This window comes from Pecten maximus, chromosome 7 (genome assembly GCF_902652985.1).
Source record: "Pecten maximus chromosome 7, xPecMax1.1, whole genome shotgun sequence".
NCBI lineage: Eukaryota > Metazoa > Mollusca > Bivalvia > Pectinida > Pectinidae > Pecten > Pecten maximus.
This window is the reverse complement of record NC_047021.1, coordinates 15,890,335-15,908,123: the sequence shown is the minus strand read 5'-3', so window position 1 is coordinate 15,908,123 and position 17,789 is coordinate 15,890,335. Positions and strand designations below refer to the sequence as shown.

At 37.1% G+C, this 17,789-nt stretch overlaps 1 protein-coding gene across 7 annotated transcripts in view; it reads right to left on the bottom strand.

The window, feature by feature from the left end:
* The window catches only part of LOC117331748, a 60,371-nt gene extending 47,167 nt beyond the window's left edge, over nucleotides 1-13,204 (bottom strand). For 2 of the 7 annotated variants that reach the window (XM_033890617.1, XM_033890618.1), the window contains exons 1-3: nucleotides 13,096-13,204; nucleotides 10,423-10,832; nucleotides 9,972-9,986 (exon numbers count right to left, since the gene is read on the bottom strand). In XM_033890617.1, coding sequence (XP_033746508.1) covers nucleotides 9,972-9,986; nucleotides 10,423-10,816 — 409 coding nt within the window. In that variant the 5' untranslated portion in view covers nucleotides 10,817-10,832; nucleotides 13,096-13,204. Of the gene's footprint in view, nucleotides 1-1,768; nucleotides 1,996-9,971; nucleotides 9,987-10,422; nucleotides 10,833-13,095 lie in introns of those variants that run through there. The other 5 variants (XM_033890621.1, XM_033890622.1, XM_033890619.1 and 2 more) reach the window with 3 other exon arrangements.
* Nucleotides 13,205-17,789: the final 4,585 nt, after the last annotated feature.

The window sequence follows — 17,789 nt, the reverse complement described above, 5'->3', positions numbered from 1 at the left end:
TAACAAGCCAATATGCTGGAATAACATGCAGTCAACAGATTTGTGAGATTTTTTTACACCATGAAGGTGACAGACAGTAGGTGAGGTCCTACCAATGATGTTTTGAGAGTTAGCCAGCAGTAAAAGTCGGCTATATGGCCCTGTAGTGCTTGGGGTGGGATTCACCACACTGGAGCACTCGGATAGGTCTTCTGAAACATGTATGGCACAGATATTTGTGCATCAATTTATACATCAGTAAAGTTCAGCAATGATGTATACATTTAGTTTTTAAGTACATACAACCTGCTAGAAAAGAATAAACAAAACTGACAAATGTTGTAACATTGTAAATCAATCCTTGTTGCTATAGTAACCACCTTCCAAGGTTAGTTTACACGCTGCTAAGAGTAAACAACTCCTGAATACCAAGGACAACAAATGCTTCAAGAAAACTTTTTTCAGTGTCATACTTTTCACAAAGTAGGTTATTTATGTATGACAGCAAAGGACCAACGGGATGATGTAGACTGCTTATACCTACTACTGGTAAGTTAAACACATCTGTGAAGACATTAAGTCCCAGAAACCATTTTTGTCTTAAGGTCAAAACAAGACTACAGTGAAATACTTTGGTAATTGAAACATCTTCCCACATACAACTCAAAAGATGCCCCACTAAACTGTGTGGGAGAATCAGTGTCCCTGAAATCATTCTTGCTTAAGATAAAAGGTCAACACATAGGCTGAAGTAATCTACTTCTGATATACAATATGATGAACCCACACAGAAATCTTAAAGATCCCATGTTTAAAGTAGGTAGGGGATATGCACTGGACAGGAATTCATGGACAGCCAAACACATGGACAGACAAACACATGGACAGTCGAACACATGGACAGCCAAACACCTGGACAGACAAACACCTGGACAGCCATACACATGAGCAGCCACACACGTGGACAGACAAACACCTGGACAGCCAAACACCTGGACAGCCAAACCCCTGGACAGACAAACACCTGGACAGCCAAACACCTGGACAGTCATGCACATGGACAGCCAAACACACATGGACAGCCATACACATGGACAGCCAAACACATGGACAGCTGATAGATAACATGAACATTATATATACACACTGGGTGTTTAATGACATCAAAAGATAAAAGAAGAAACAACTGACTTGTGATCTTGAATATATGGGTCAGAGACATTATTTTCAAAAGGAAGTTCATTAAGGTACCACATCCTAATATAATAGGTTCTTTAAAACAATTGGCGAAAGCAAATTCCCAATGGACAGAATTACAAAGACAGATGGACATTTCTTTGTGGTAAAACAAAGGAACATTTGACCTGCATGTAATGCTCACATGATCATGCAAACAGAGTTAGTTTCTTTAGGTGAGCTCAGGGATTAGGTACAATATATGATATGGACCATGGAGTTGTGAGCTTGTGTCAAGTCCCTGTGAAAACATTCTCATAGATTTAGACTTCAAGTTAAGTTCGAACAAGTTATTAACACAACTGATTGATGTAACCTTGAAAATCAGTTATAGCCATATCAAACCAGAATTGAACAAGGAGTTTCAAACAAATCCCAATATCAACTACAATACTGTACAATTACAGGTTATAATTGTTAAAAATCAATGACAGCACAACAAACAAATCCAGGACAAAACTTAATACCAAGAGTATTTTTTTTATCCCAACCAACAGTAAAAAATCAACAAACATCTAGAAATATCTAGAGCTATAATACAATGCAATTTTACCTGTTTCAATAAAAATATCATGAATGTATCATGAAAGTGTCAAAATAATTAGTAGCTCCAAATGATCCTTGGTTTCTGATGTCTCACCCAATCTACCATGTGAAAAAGGGGGCATGTTAAAGTCTCTAGAAAATAAGTCTGATTCAGCTGCTTCATCAATCCCTGATCTGGGTGCACTGAGATGTTTCTCCTGAAGGTGTCAGCAGTTCTCCGGTCCTATATGGATAGCTTACAAGTGTCCGGGAAGACAGGACACTATCCAGACAAACAGGGTAACAATATTCTAACGAATCAATATGCATGGCATGTTACGATGAGAAAATGTTCTTGTAGAAAAATCAATGTTCACGATCACCATATGAATACAAATAAGCTACCAATGCAATTACTGTATTGATTTGTGAATAATGTTGGAGGATTCCAAACTGTTGAAGTGTTTTCCAATGTTCTATTGTGGCACATGTTGCTGAGTGAAGCTGTCACAGTCACAGCTCTTGGCATTCCTCCATCACATGGACTTCCTCGCCAAAGTCTTACTGATGTAACTATGAGGACATGTCCCTCTCTATACCATACTTGTCCCTCCCTATACCATACCAGTCCCTCCCTATACCACACCAGTCCCTCCCTATACCATACTTGTCCCTCCCTATACCATACCAGTCCCTCCCTATACCACACCAGTCCCTCCCTATACCACACCAGTCCCTCCCTATACCACACCAGTCCCTCCCTATACCACACCAGTCCCTCACTATACCACACCAGTCCCTCCCTATACCATACTTGTCCCTCCCTATACCACACCAGTCCCTCCCTATACCACACCAGTCCCTCCCTATACCATACTTGTCCCTCCCTATACCACACCAGTCCCTCCCTATACCACACCAGTCCCTCCCTATACCACACCAGTCCCTCCCTATACCACACCAGTCCCTCCCTATACCATACTTGTCCCTCCCTATACCATACCAGTCCCTCCCTATACCATACTTGTCCCTCCCTATACCATACTTGTTCCTCCCTATACCATACCAGTCCCTCCCTATACCACACCAGTCCCTCCCTATACCACACCAGTCCCTCCCTATACCATACCAGTCCCTCCCTATACCATACTTGTCCCTCCCTATACCATACCAGTCCCTCCCTATACCACACCAGTCCCTCCCTATACCATACTTGTCCCTCCCTATACCATACCAGTCCCTCCCTATACCATACCAGTCCCTCCCTATACCATACCAGTCCCTCCCTATACCATACTTGTCCCTCCCTATACCATACCAGTCCCTCCCTATACCACACTTATCCCTCCCTATACCATACCAGTCCCTCCCTATACCACACCAGTCCCTCCCTATACCATACCAGTCCCTCCCTATACCATACCAGTCCCTCCCTTTACCATACCAGTCCCTCTCTTAACTGATAATCAGTCCCTCTCTTAACTGATAATTAGTCCCTCTCTTTACTGATAATTAGTCCCTCTCTTTACTGATAATTGGTCCCTCTCTTAACTGATAATCAGTCCCTCTCTTTATTGATAATTAGTCCCTCACTCTACTGATAATTAGTCCCTCTCTTTACTGATAATCAGTCCCTCTCTTTACCTATAACCGGTCCCTCACTCTACTGATAATTAGTCCCTCTCTTTACTGATAATCAGTCCCTCTCTTTACTGATAATTGGTCCCTCTCTTAACTGATAATTAGTCCCTCTCTTTACTGATAATTAGTCCCTCTCTTTACTGATAACCGGTCCCTCTCTTTACTGATAATCAGTCCCTCTCTTTACTGATAATTGGTCCCTCTCTTAACTGATAATTAGTCCCTCTCTTTACTGATAATTAGTCCCTCTCTTTACTGATAACCGGTCCCTCTCTTTACTGATAATCAGTCCCTCTCTTTACTGATAATTAGTCCCTCTCTTTACTGATAACCAGTCCCTCTCTTTACTGATAATCAGTCCCTCTCTTTACCGATAACCGGTCCCTCTCTTTACTGATAATCAGTCCCTCTCTTTACTGATAATTAGTGATGGGACATCAGTTGAAAATCTGTTTCGATTATCGGATCGCATCGGATAGGACAACCGATGTAGTCAACCGATTAATAATCGGTTAAATTCACAAGTGTTTTGTTTCAGTTATTAATCATCATTTTGTTATGTAATGTGTATCAATAATTATCTTTTGTAAGTGTAATTATTCCTATTTCTTAGTTGATGGTGCACATGAATGTATGATTGAATGATTAAGACAGTTACAACTGTACATTTGGTCAACAGCTATGACTTAAAAAATAGATATTAATGATCCAAGAAGAATGAAGTCCAGTAAAAGTATCTGGATTTCACAGATTTGTTTATGAAACATGAAATTGTCCATGATTATATACTTTTGTTAATAAAGTGACATTTTCATTTTCTACATGGTCTTTGTAACTTTTGTTCGTTGAATTCTAGATGCAAAAGTAGTAGAATACAATATGAGCAGGTACACATATAAAATCAAGAATTACAAAAGAGCAATGATGCGATGCCATAGAGCTTATATCCCATTGAATATGCATTGATGGATATTGCCATTATTTGCATTGGATATTTACATTGTAATTGTACCAGACTACCAGTGTTGTTTTTTTTGTTTTTTTTTTATTAATCATGCATGAAAATGCAATTATTAGCGCTTTTAATTTGTCTACCAATGGCCAAATAGTTGGGACTTCCAAAACTGACGAAGAAAGTTTCAGAAACCTATTTATGAGAAAAAATATTATAACTAGCAAAGTTTTATTCAACAGATTAAGTAACAACTAATTAACAAATCCACTTTCTTTGATTTAACAAAAATATAAATTGGAAACATAACTTAACAGTTCAGTGAATAAATGTTAATTTCAAATATTGTGGTAAACCATAAATTTATCTATTATTACAGTATGCAATTACAAAATATAAATAAAAATGTGCTTCTTTGTAGAATGTAGATTGTGTATTGCCTATTGCGAGATTATATAAGTATGCAGGGATTGAGCAATGTGGCTGGACTGTTTCCGTTATACCTAGCAGAAACATACCTCATTACTCAGCTAATATATATAAAATATGCTAAAACTTATCATTAAGAAACCAAATGATTCCTCCAGGGCTACTTATTATCGAAAATAATAAACAGATGGAGTCATTTTATAAGTCTTTCACTATCTAATACTATCAAATACCGAAATATAGCTACTTGTATTTTTGTAACATTTCTTACAAAGGCGGCAAACAGCGACCGTCATGTCAAGGTTTTTTCTAGAAGGACCCCATTCTTTTTTTTATTTTGCGGAATATATATATATTCCATACTTTTGACTTTGCCTTTCCAACCCCGGGTGGTCGAATTATAAGCTCTGTATCAGTATCCGTTGAAGTGGCAATTACAACGGAGTCGTCGACGACGAGGCAGCCGTCCGCCATCTTTATTCTAAGGTTATAACATTAGAGTGACTTCCCTTGATTCGGGCGCGTTCGATGATCGATTCTTGAAAAACGGAAATCGATGGTCGAAATCGAAGGTGCATTTGATTCGTCAACCGATTATAATCGATGATCGGCGCACCACTACTGATAATCAGTCCCTCTCTTTACTGATAATCAGTCCCTCTCTTTACTGATAACCGGTCCCTCTCTTTACTGATAACCGGTCCCTCTCTTTACCGATAATCAGTCCCTCTCTTTACCGATAATCAGTCCCTCTCTTTACTGATAATTGGTCCCTCTCTTTACTGATAATCAGTCCCTCTCTTTACCGATAATCAGTCCCTCTCTTTACTAATAACCGGTCCCTCTCTTTACTGATAATTGGTCCCTCTCTTTACTGATAATCATTCCCTCTCTTTACTGATAACCGGTCCCTCTCTTTACCGATAATCAGTCCCTCTCTTTACTGATAATCAGTCCCTCTCTTTACTGATAACCGGTCCCTCTCTTTACTGATAATTGGTCCCTCTCTTTACTGATAATTGGTCCCTCTCTTTACCGATAACCGGTCCCTCTCTTTACTGATAATTGGTCCCTCTCTTTACTGATAATCAGTCCCTCTCTTTACTGATAATCAGTCCCTCTCTTTACCGATAATCAGTCCCTCTCTTTACTGATAATTGGTCCCTCTCTTTACCGATAACCGGTCCCTCTCTTTACTGATAACCGGTCCCTCTCTTTACTGATAATTGGTCCCTCTCTTTACTGATAATCAGTCCCTCTCTTTACTGATAATTAGTCCCTCTCTTTACTGATAACCGGTCCCTCTCTTTACTGATAATCAGTCCCTCTCTTTACTGATAATTAGTCCCTCTCTTTACTGATAACCAGTCCCTCTCTTTACTGATAATCAGTCCCTCTCTTTACCGATAACCGGTCCCTCTCTTTACTGATAATCAGTCCCTCTTTTTACTGATAATCAGTCTCTCTCTTTACTAATAATTAGTCCCTCTCTTTACTGATAATCAGTCCCTCTCTTTACTGATAACCGCTCCCTCTCTTTACTGATAACCGGTCCCTCTCTTTACCGATAATCGGTCCCTCTCTTTACTGATAATCAGTCCCTCTCTTTACCGATAATCAGTCCCTCTCTTTACTGATAATTAGTCCCTCTCTTTACTGATAACCGGTCCCTCTCTTTACTGATAATCAGTCCCTCTCTTTACTGATAATTAGTCCCTCTCTTTACTGATAACCAGTCCCTCTCTTTACTGATAATCAGTCCCTCTCTTTACCGATAACCGGTCCCTCTCTTTACTGATAATCAGTCCTTCTCTTTACTGATAATCAGTCTCTCTCTTTACTAATAATTAGTCCCTCTCTTTACTGATAATCAGTCCCTCTCTTTACTGATAACCGCTCCCTCACTTTACTGATAACCGGTCCCTCTCTTTACCGATATTCAGTCCCTCTCTTTACTGATAATTGGTCCCTCTCTTAACCGATAATCAGTCCCTCTCTTTACTGATAATCAATCCCTCTCTTTACTGATAATTGGTCCCTCTCTTTACTGATAACCGGTCCCTCTCTTTACCGATAATCAGTCCCTCTCTTTACTGACACATTGTAATTGGTCCCTCTCTTTACTGATAACCGGTCCCTCTCTTTACCGATAATCAGTCCCTCTCTTTACTGATAATCAGTCCCTCTCTTTACCGATAATCAGTCCCTCTCTTTACTGATAATTGGTCCCTCTCTATACTGATAATCAGTCCCTCTCTTTACCAATAATCAGTCCCTCTCTTTACCGATAATCAGTCCCTCTCTTTACTGATAATTGGTCCCTCTCTATACCGATAATCAGTCCCTCTCTTTACTGATAACCGGTCCCTCTCTTTACTGATAATTGGTCCCTCTCTTTACTGATAATCAGTCCCTCTCTTTACCGATAATCAGTCCCTCTCTTTACTGATAACTGGTCCCTCTCTTTACTGATAATTGGTCCCTCTCTTTACTGATAATCATTCCCTCTCTTTACTGATAACCGGTCCCTCTCTTTACCGATAATCAGTCCCTCTCTTTACTGATAATCAGTCCCTCTCTTTACTGATAACCGGTCCCTCTCTTTACTGATAATTGGTCCCTCTCTTTACTGATAATTGGTCCCTCTCTTTACTGATAATCAATCCCTCTCTTTACTGATAATTGGTCCCTCTCTTTACTGATAACCGGTCCCTCTCTTTACCGATAATCAGTCCCTCTCTTTACTGACACATTGTAATTGGTCCCTCTCTTTACTGATAATCAGTCCCTCTCTTTACCGATAATCAGTCCCTCTCTTTGCTGATAATTGGTCCCTCTCTATACTGATAATCAGTCCCTCTCTTTACCAATAATCAGTCCCTCTCTTTACCGATAATCAGTCCCTCTCTTTACTGATAATTGGTCCCTCTCTATACCGATAATCAGTCCCTCTCTTTACTGATAACCGGTCCCTCTCTTTACTGATAATTGGTCCCTCTCTTTACTGATAATCAGTCCCTCTCTTTACCAATAATCAGTCCCTCTCTTTACTGATAATTGGTCCCTCTCTTTACCGATAATCAGTCCCTCTCTTTACTGATAATTGGTCCCTCTCTTTACCGATAATCAGTCCCTCTCTTTACTGATAATTGGTCCCTCTCTATACTGATAATCAGTCCCTCTCTTTACCGATAATCAGTCCCTCTCTTTACTGATAATTGGTCCCTCTCTATACCGATAATCAGTCCCTCTCTTTACTGATAACCGGTCCCTCTCTTTACTGATAATTGGTCCCTCTCTTTACTGATAATCAGTCCCTCTCTTTACCGATAATCAGTCCCTCTCTTTACTGATAACCGGTCCCTCTCTTTACTGATAATTGGTCCCTCTCTTTACTGATAATCATTCCCTCTCTTTACTGATAACCGGTCCCTCTCTTTACCGATAATCAGTCCCTCTCTTTACTGATAATCAGTCCCTCTCTTTACTGATAACCGGTCCCTCTCTTTACTGATAATTGGTCCCTCTCTTTACTGATAATTGGTCCCTCTCTTTACCGATAACCGGTCCCTCTCTTTACTGATAATTGGTCCCTCTCTTTACTGATAATCAGTCCCTCTCTTTACTGATAATCAGTCCCTTCTCTTAACCGATAATCAGTCCCTCTCTTTACTGATAATTGGTCCCTCTCTTTACAGATAACCGGTCCCTCTCTTTACTGATAACCGGTCCCTCTCTTTACTGATAATTGGTCCCTCTCTTTACTGATAATCAGTCCCTCTCTTTACCGATAATCAGTCCCTCTCTTTACTGATAATTGGTCCCTCTCTTTACCGTTAACCGGTCCCTCTCTTTACCGATAATCAGTCCCTCTCTTTACTGATCACCTATACATGTTTACATCAGGTGTACATATATACATACTAGAACAATAATACTGTACAAGTTCACATCACATGTTCCAATAGCTGCCTTTTTGCAGCCATTTCAATACCATTAACCTACAGATCAATACCACTACAGGACTGAGTACCTGTGTAGTAATATGATGGCTATTTAACAGAAAATGATGGAACAATTTACTCCAATGAATGATTAATGAGATAACAATGGAGACTGACATGCACACGAATGTTGTCAATTATAAATAACTGCAGCTACTTGTATTCCCAATCACCTAGTCAGCTACCCCAGGCAGGCATAACGACCTGCCAGCATGCAATGATTCATTACAGTGTTGGTAGTGGTTCAGCAGGGACACCTAATAATGGCTGAGCATGTCAATCATCATTTCACATGTAAAACAGTCATATAATCTCAAATATGTATATCAAGAGGTTATAGAGATATATAAGATATATAATGGAGGTGTATAGGGGATATCTAATGGTGGTACATGTATATAAGATATCTAACGGAGGTATATGATATACATAATAGAGATGTATAGGGATATCTAACGGAGGTATATGATATATATAATAGAGGTGTATAGGGGATATCTAATGGTGGTACATGTATATAAGATATCTAACGGAGCTATATGATATATCTAATGGAGGTGTATAGGGGATATCTAAAGGAGGTACATGATATATATAATGGAGGTGTATACAGTATACATCATATACATGACATCATTTGAAATATAAGCTTTAGCTTATATAATTTGCAGTATCTTCATTCATTCAAATCTACGATGAAATTTTTACACTAAAAATATCATTATGATATTTCTCATAGCAATGAAATAATTTTGTTAATTAATTATGAATTCCAAAGAAATCACAGATAAAAATATGAACAATAGTTTTATTACTAATGCAAGCTTTTTAATTGCTAGTAAAAATAAATACAAAAAGAATATCCATATCCTGATTTCAAAACCTGTTACGTTGTGATAAATCTATTAGGACAGTGAGCTATTATTTTCTAGGTTCTAGGGAAATGTATTTGAAATAAAGAATATATATATACATATATTGTGGGGAAATATTTCATGTGCAGGCCCTTCATGTTAATTGAAACTATATGCAGCACAATTAAAAGACATTTTAAAATGCCTTTTTTAATTAGTTGTCAATAACTAATAAAGTTGTTATCCAGTCCAAACTAAGAAACAATAATGATGTAAACATCCTACAGAGAACAGGATGTTCAGAACGTTAAAAACATAAAAATAAACAAATTTAAATGTGGGAACACCTACCATGAGCATGAATGGCTGAAAATGAATGGGGAAAATTGAAACTGTTAAGTCATTAAATATGGAAATGAACAAAAACAAGTATGATTATAGGAGCAAACTCAACATGCAATGTTATGTACACAACTTGTGACTTATTATGACATGTATATTAAGATGAACACTGACTTAGACATGCTGGATTAAGGATATCAATTACCAAGGGGACATTATTCCATTGTTATTATTCAGGTTATTCATGAAATATTTCAAAACATCATGCATTTAAGTAAAAAAACACCATTCTAAAATACAAATGTGATATTAAAGAGTTTCCTTGTGTGGTGTATATATTTTTTCAGATTTATCAAATAAATAGTTTGTAACATTTAATTAATCTAGATTATTTTGAATTAAAATTGTGCAAGTTTGGCTGCCAACTGATATTAGTCGTGAGTTAGAGGATGTGGCTCACCTGTTGGAACTGCCATTGATATAGTCACTGTTATGGTGACGATGTGTGCGTTTGGATCTACAACCATTTTCTTCTTCCTCTTCCCCTTTGCTGACACAAATACTCCCCCAGAACCACTACTCTTTGGTCTCTCTGAACTTTTGGGTTCTGTATCAGATGTTATACTCGGCAGTCCATCCGGAACAGTATCAGAAGATTCTGTTGTTTCAGCTGGAGTTTCATTGTTTCTTTTTTCCACTGCATTTTCATCCTGTTTGATTTTCTGTTCATTGTCTTCTCCCACGGTTCCAGCATCACCTTCTGACACAACTTGTGGTGGATCAGGTACAACAGGTGCATCTGTTGCCACTGATGGCTCAGCCACCACAGGTGGCTCCTGTTCTACACCTGCCATATATATGGTCTTTCAACTGAAACAGCAAGGACAGTTTAAACTTTATATAACTTTGTATTTGTCACCAGTAATTATACCTTTATACAATAGTTCTTCTCTTGTAATAGATAATGTCTGACAGAAATCTTTATTTATAAACTCTATAGTTCCTTACACCTTCACACAAATTTGGTTATGATGAATGAATATTTAAATGGGTCAATTCTCTGCATGTAAACATATACATGTATTAAATTGGAGAGTATAAGGTCACCTTACTACAGTCTACCCTCGTTATATCGCCACATTTCGTCCGTGTCAATTATGGCGGTATAACGAGGGTGGCGTTAGTATCGTATCATGAAAATTACAACAGTAAAAGATAATGTTGTACCAACGTTTTAATAAATACACAATGAGTTAACATATAAGACACCATGGTATTGACCGTACATTTCGTAGCTTACAAATACACATTTACATATGTAATTTCTGAAAAAAGTCATTAATTTGCTTTTGTCTCATGCCATCTGTTACAATCTGTCGAATTTTATTGGAAATTACGCGGCACTGGATTAAGTCCAATTTGGTGGTTTTATCACGCTTTCGTCTCGGAGTTTCCATCTCGACTGACGAAGCCGAATCATTCATACCATAAATAAGAACACTTATGGAGCAGAAATCAGTCATGCTTTATTACAAATCAAACCATACCTGTGTGTAGATGTCACATATATAAACATCGATACATATATCTACCTGAGCGATAGAAACTCATTCAGGCGTATAACTAAGTTACCTGTGAAAAAGGAAATGCAATGTACCCTAATTCTATAAATAGAACACTAAAGAGTTCCTCGATCGCAGAAAAAACGGACTAAGATGGCGATATCGTTGAGGGTAATATAAAGGGTTTGGGGACGTTTGTATTGTTATGAACGTGGCGGATGGCGGTATGCGAGGGTGGCGAACTTAACGAGGGAATTATATAGAAGGGAAATCCGTTCTAGGGGTGTAGGTGGCAGTATGCGAGGGTGGCGGTAGATTCGGGTGGCGATAGGTCGATGGTACACTGTACTTTATGCTAGTGGGACATTCCCTTTGTCCTAGTGGTGGGATGTTTGCCTGGAGAGCGATGTTTGCCTCGAGTTAGAGGCAATGGGGTGTTATTATATTATACATGTAGTGAATCAGCTAGCTGAGTGATGAAATGGATGCCTCTCAGAGCCAGTAAGAATGTATGTGGTTAATGTTTTATCTTACTTTATGTTACCCTTAGTGTTAACTGATCACATAATCTTCCAGGTAGAGCAAACCACTCATTGAGGGCTCACATGTTTTAATCACGCTATTTTGGATACAAACACATGATAACTAACCAATAGGTTTGTAGGTGTTTTAAAACTCAACTTAAAAATAAACTCATCCCATTCCCATACAAAAGAACGTGTATATAAAGCACTAGTCAGACCAAACCTTGAATACTGCTCTTCCATTTATGACCCACATAAAACAGACAAAATTAAACAGTTAGAAAAAATGCAATGAAAAGAAGTATGCTATGTTAACAAAATGTACCAGCTCAGTAACAGATATGAACTACATTAATGGCCAAACCTACAAACACAACGCTAATACACAAGAATCATCCTTTTTTTTTTAGAGAGAGAATTGTACACCAAATCATAACTAGACCCAACACAAATATAGGCACTCCTGCAGACCACTGAATTAGACATGCATACAAACAAATAGCCGTTAATAAGGACACCTACAAATATTCATTTTTTCCACACACACAGTTACACAATGGAATCTCCTTCCAACAGCAACAGTACAATGTACAACACTAGAGGACTTCAAGGCACACCCTATACAGCTTTTGGAGCCCTTATCATGATCAGTCACTAAACATAAGCTGTTGTTGCCTTTCATTTATACCCTGCCCAAAGATAATAATAAAAATAGCTAGTATACGTATCGTTTTCTTGACGCTTGTATTCAGCATTAAAACAACATTTTAGCTGGTCACATTGCGATTAGATAGACAAAAAGACACTATTAAGATATTTCATATAATGAAATGCCAATGGAACTCTAAAAGGCATATCTACCAGGTGCTTGACGTACAGCACAGTCCAAGAGAAAGTCAAATAACTGGCGAAATTACATGTGGTGCTTTGACAACACATGAATAACTTTCACATGTAATCTGGTTTGCTTGTATATCTCACAAGATCAGTTTGCAAGGATGTAGCTGAATGTCACGATAAAAAGTTACTAAAATTACTTTTACCCACCAATTTTTAACTTTTCTTCAAAAACTTCATATTGTCTCTTGTCCCGTCTGTTATGGTGCCGAACAACACATGAACCGGATGTTGACACATCCGCAGGTTTAAAGTGTACTACTCTAATAAAAATGAATTTGTCTCAGTATATCTAACTTTCATATCAATTTAATGTTTCGGAGATAGTATGCATTTTGTTTGAAAATGTTTCTATTGATACTGACAACGATCTCAATAATAAATAGCGAAAACTCTGCGATTTTCAATACGCGCAGGGATATTCCGGTTGGTGACGCGGTCTGTTGCTACAACAGTTGACAACGGTTCAGTGAAGGACACGGATATATTAATCGATTTTGTGTACAGAGATGCGGACGTGGTTGGGTCCATTAGCACAGACAGAAAGAATAAAAAGACAATGCAATCGATTGTAGGACTATTCTTACTATTAAAAACATCCAGCAAATTGTTGAACTAAAGTTATTGTACAATATTCTGAAATGTATGGTTAGCTTGAGTTTTTGAAAACTACAGTTGAGTGTAAGCTAACCTTTACACCTAGTGCACTACTACATTTATACTAGTAGTGCACTACATTTAAACTACAGGTAAACTAGTAGTGCACTACACCATAAGAGGTGATGAACAGCAAAACCCCCATACAGATAATGGGCAGTACCCAAGGCTACCTGTGATTTTTACCTGTACTGTATATATATAAGGCTATCTAGCAGTTACATTCAGCTTATGAACTGCCAACTGAAATTTGAATTTGAAAAAATTTCAAAAAAAAAAATCGCACGACAAATAAAAAATCGCAGATGGTAAATATAAGCATTGAACGGCTTTCAGTTGGCATTCATAGTCAATATGAATGCCAACTGGACAGAGGCAAATTCAACATGAAGCGCTAGTGCGCTTCATGGAATTTGCCTCTGTCCAGTTGGCATTCATATTGACTATGAATGCCAACTGAAAGCCGTTCAATGCTTAAATGAACAAGGTTTTGGAATTTTAGTTTGATGTTACATTTCAACCTTTCAATTCTGGTTAATTATACACTGTAACTAAGTTAATACAGATTTACTTTATAAATCCTTTAACTAAGTTAAATTGTTCAGGCAAGTTTCATTTATCTTTTGGTATTTTATATTTTGTATTGATTAATCAGTTATAGATATAATTAGGCCTACAGTAATTTTGTTTTCATCACATGAAAGTAGTCCACGTAATAAAACATTTGAAAACAATTATCGTTAGAAATCTACTTGAACATTTTCAATTTGATACATTTAATTTATATTGTAGTTTAATTTCTAATTTCAGATTAAATTAAGCAGCATATTCATAAATTCGTTTTTGATGTGATATTATGCTTTAAAACCTAATTCAGTACATAACATATGTTGTATATTCTATATTCTATGTGTTTGAGTGTAGGACAAAAGCCCCCCCGGACATAAGCCCCCCCCCCCCCCCCCCCCCCCCCCCCCCCCCCCCCCCGGACATTAGCCCCTAGGACAAAAGCCCCTCCGGACGAAAGCCCCCCCCCCCCGGACATTAGCCCCTGGACAAAAGCCCCTTCGTTATAACTTTAGCTGGTATATTTTATATAAATCTGTACTTTTGAAAAACAGAAACTATATATATATATATTGTTGTTTTTATCTCTGAAATTTGGAGAATAATTGTGTGGAAAATGAAGGTCCTTGGTTGAATGTCAGTGTAGCATTATATGTCTGTCGTTAAACATCATAATTGATTTTTTCAAACTTTATATTATTAAGTAAGCTAAATATTTCAGGAAAGTTCTCCATGATGAACAAATTGTTACTGATTACACATAATTTCTGACTTTCTAATATACTGCAAATATTGATAATCAAAGAAATGTCTACAAAAGCAATAAACATTAAATTTTAATCCCTATTTGCAGTGTCTCAAATTATGATATAATAAGTACCTAACAAACATGTTGCTCTGTGTTGTAATAAGTTTAATTTTAGGAATAATTAAAATCAAAGAAACAATGAAGCCATTAATGATATATTTCTTTCCAGGAAAATACAATATCAATGAAAAACCTACCAAACACCTGTGAAACAGCTTATTGTTTATGTAACAGCTAGCTCAAGTAGTTGTTGTTGGAACCGGTTGTTTACATTGCAGAAGCCACTGGTGACTGAAGTCACTTATACATATATGTAGCACTTGATTGAACTTAATGTTATATTGCTACAAATGTATATTGAAATTTTGTTTTAGATCAATATAATAAAAAATATACATGTCTATATTTCTTTTTATGAAGGGGCTTTTGTCCAATTTTTGATTAGTGTGAATGGGCTTTTGTCCTAGGGGCTTTTGTCCTAGGGGCTAATGTCCGGGGGGGGGGGGGGGGGGGGGGGGGTGGGTGTGTTATAGTAGAGCGGTTCAGTCTTCACTAGACGCCATATTGGAGAAAACTTGAAAACCAGACACATAATTATCGATAATTTCTATTTGAAATCATCACCAAGATCCAATTATGTGCTTTAATTTTATTAATATCAAAGTGCAGAAGTGTCATCAATATGAAATATATCACAATTTGCTGTCCAAGTGTTTGTATTTTGAGTATGAAAGTCAAGCACAACGCAGGAAAGATCGGCGGGAATCTCCAATTTTCGAAAAGTCCCTGTGGGGTTTTCGAGAATACGGATAAATGACAACAATGTGCATGATAATCAAGACCACATTCCATAAGTATGATAGTTTTTTGTTAATGTGGTAACTTTTGTAGTGGCCTAGATAAAACAATGTGCTTTTTGTGTGCGTTTAAAATTGACGATGTTTTGGTCGGACGTAATGGCTGCTTAATTACAAAACTTGGACATGTCGAATAGGACCCAATGGATTTTAGAAAATACGGATAAATGACAACAATATGCATGATCAATAAAACTATATCCTATAAGTTTGATAGTTTTTGGTTAATGTGGTAACTTTTGTAGTGGCCAAAATAAAACGATGTGCTTTCTGTGTGTATTTAAAATGACGATGTTTTGGTCTGACGTAATGGCGGATTAACCAGAACATGTCGAATAAGTTCCAATAATACACACATGCGCATAGCCCGATTTACCTGCGCTCGCGTGTGTTTGATAGGAGACAGGACGCTCTCGATAAGGGATATGCTTGAGTGGTCACGAATAAAGGGAGCCACTATATGTGTACGGGGAAATAGCGTGTTTATAACTTTTCTTTGGGGTATTTTACTGTACTGTATATATATAGAGAATACATGGTCAGTGTCTTAAAATATAAGCTGTATTTTGGCGAGGGTAAAGAAAGACAAAAGTGGCGAGCAAAAATATATACGGTGGGTGTATTCCGACAATGCGGTGGCAGTTGCAGGATAAAAGGCTATCTAACAGTTAGCAGTTATATTCAAAGAGTTAAGAAAAAGGTTTTGGAAGTTTAGTTTGATGTTATATTTCAACCTTTCTATTCTTGTTAATTATACACTGTAACTAAGTTAATATAGATTTACTTTAACTAAGTTAAATTGTTCAAGCCAAGTTTCATTTATCTTTTGGTACTTTATATTTTGTATTAATTAATCAGTTATATAATTCCAGTAATTTTGTTTTCATCACATGAAAGTACGTAATAAAACATATGAAAACAAATATCGTTACTTGAACATTTTCAATTTGATACATTTAATTTATATTGTAGATTAATTTCAGATTAAATTAAGCAGCATATTCATAAATTCGTTTTTGACGTGATATTATGGTTTAAAACCTAATTCAGTACATAATATATGTTGTACATTCTATATATGTAACCCTACATACAATGCTTAAAGTCAGAAACCTGAACACATAAAGAAATTAATGAAACATTGATTTAACCTGTAAAGAAAGAGATTCTTTGAATGTACCGGTAATTAAGTGATCATAACAGTTCTACATTTCAAAAATTTTAAGTTTATAAACGGTATATGTTACTTGTAATTATTGTGGCTGATTTCTGCCATTTCTTTGTTTCGTTCTGGCGCCCCGACAGAACGATAATCTTCGTCTTTTCGCCCCCGATAATTAGCGTTATGGCGCCGATTATCGTTCTGTTGGGGCGCCAGAACGAAACAACGAAATGGCAGAAATCAGCCACCAATATGTACAGTGTAATACACCTTCCATCTTCCTTTACGGAAATAGTTGAAATTTCTGTACATGTACCCGTGTGCAGGTATCTAATACTTTGAAGATCTAACATATTGGATCTGATTCCAGGTACGTTACATGTATCAGTTACAGGTAACACAGAATGAGATAATGGCCTGAGGGTACAATTAAGGCCATTTTTGTCATGAAATACATATACTTGCAAACTTGGTGAGGGAGAGGGCAACAGTTTTAAGCTTATATAACACACATACATGTTCATGTATCTGGAGCTGTACTTGTCATACAACACTTGAATTATACAACACTTGTAAAATTTGTAATTTCATAATTTTATTTTATAAAGTTACCTGCTTAAAAATATATTATATACACATGTGGATCATGTGGACCTTAAGCCAAAGTTTTTGTCTACAGTTCACGCTAACATGTTTTTTGCAATATTGTTTAAAAACTAAATTTTGGGATACAGTTTGATCAGCATTTCAATGTTTCCCTATTGCATTAAGAAAATGATTAATTGTTCTTTAC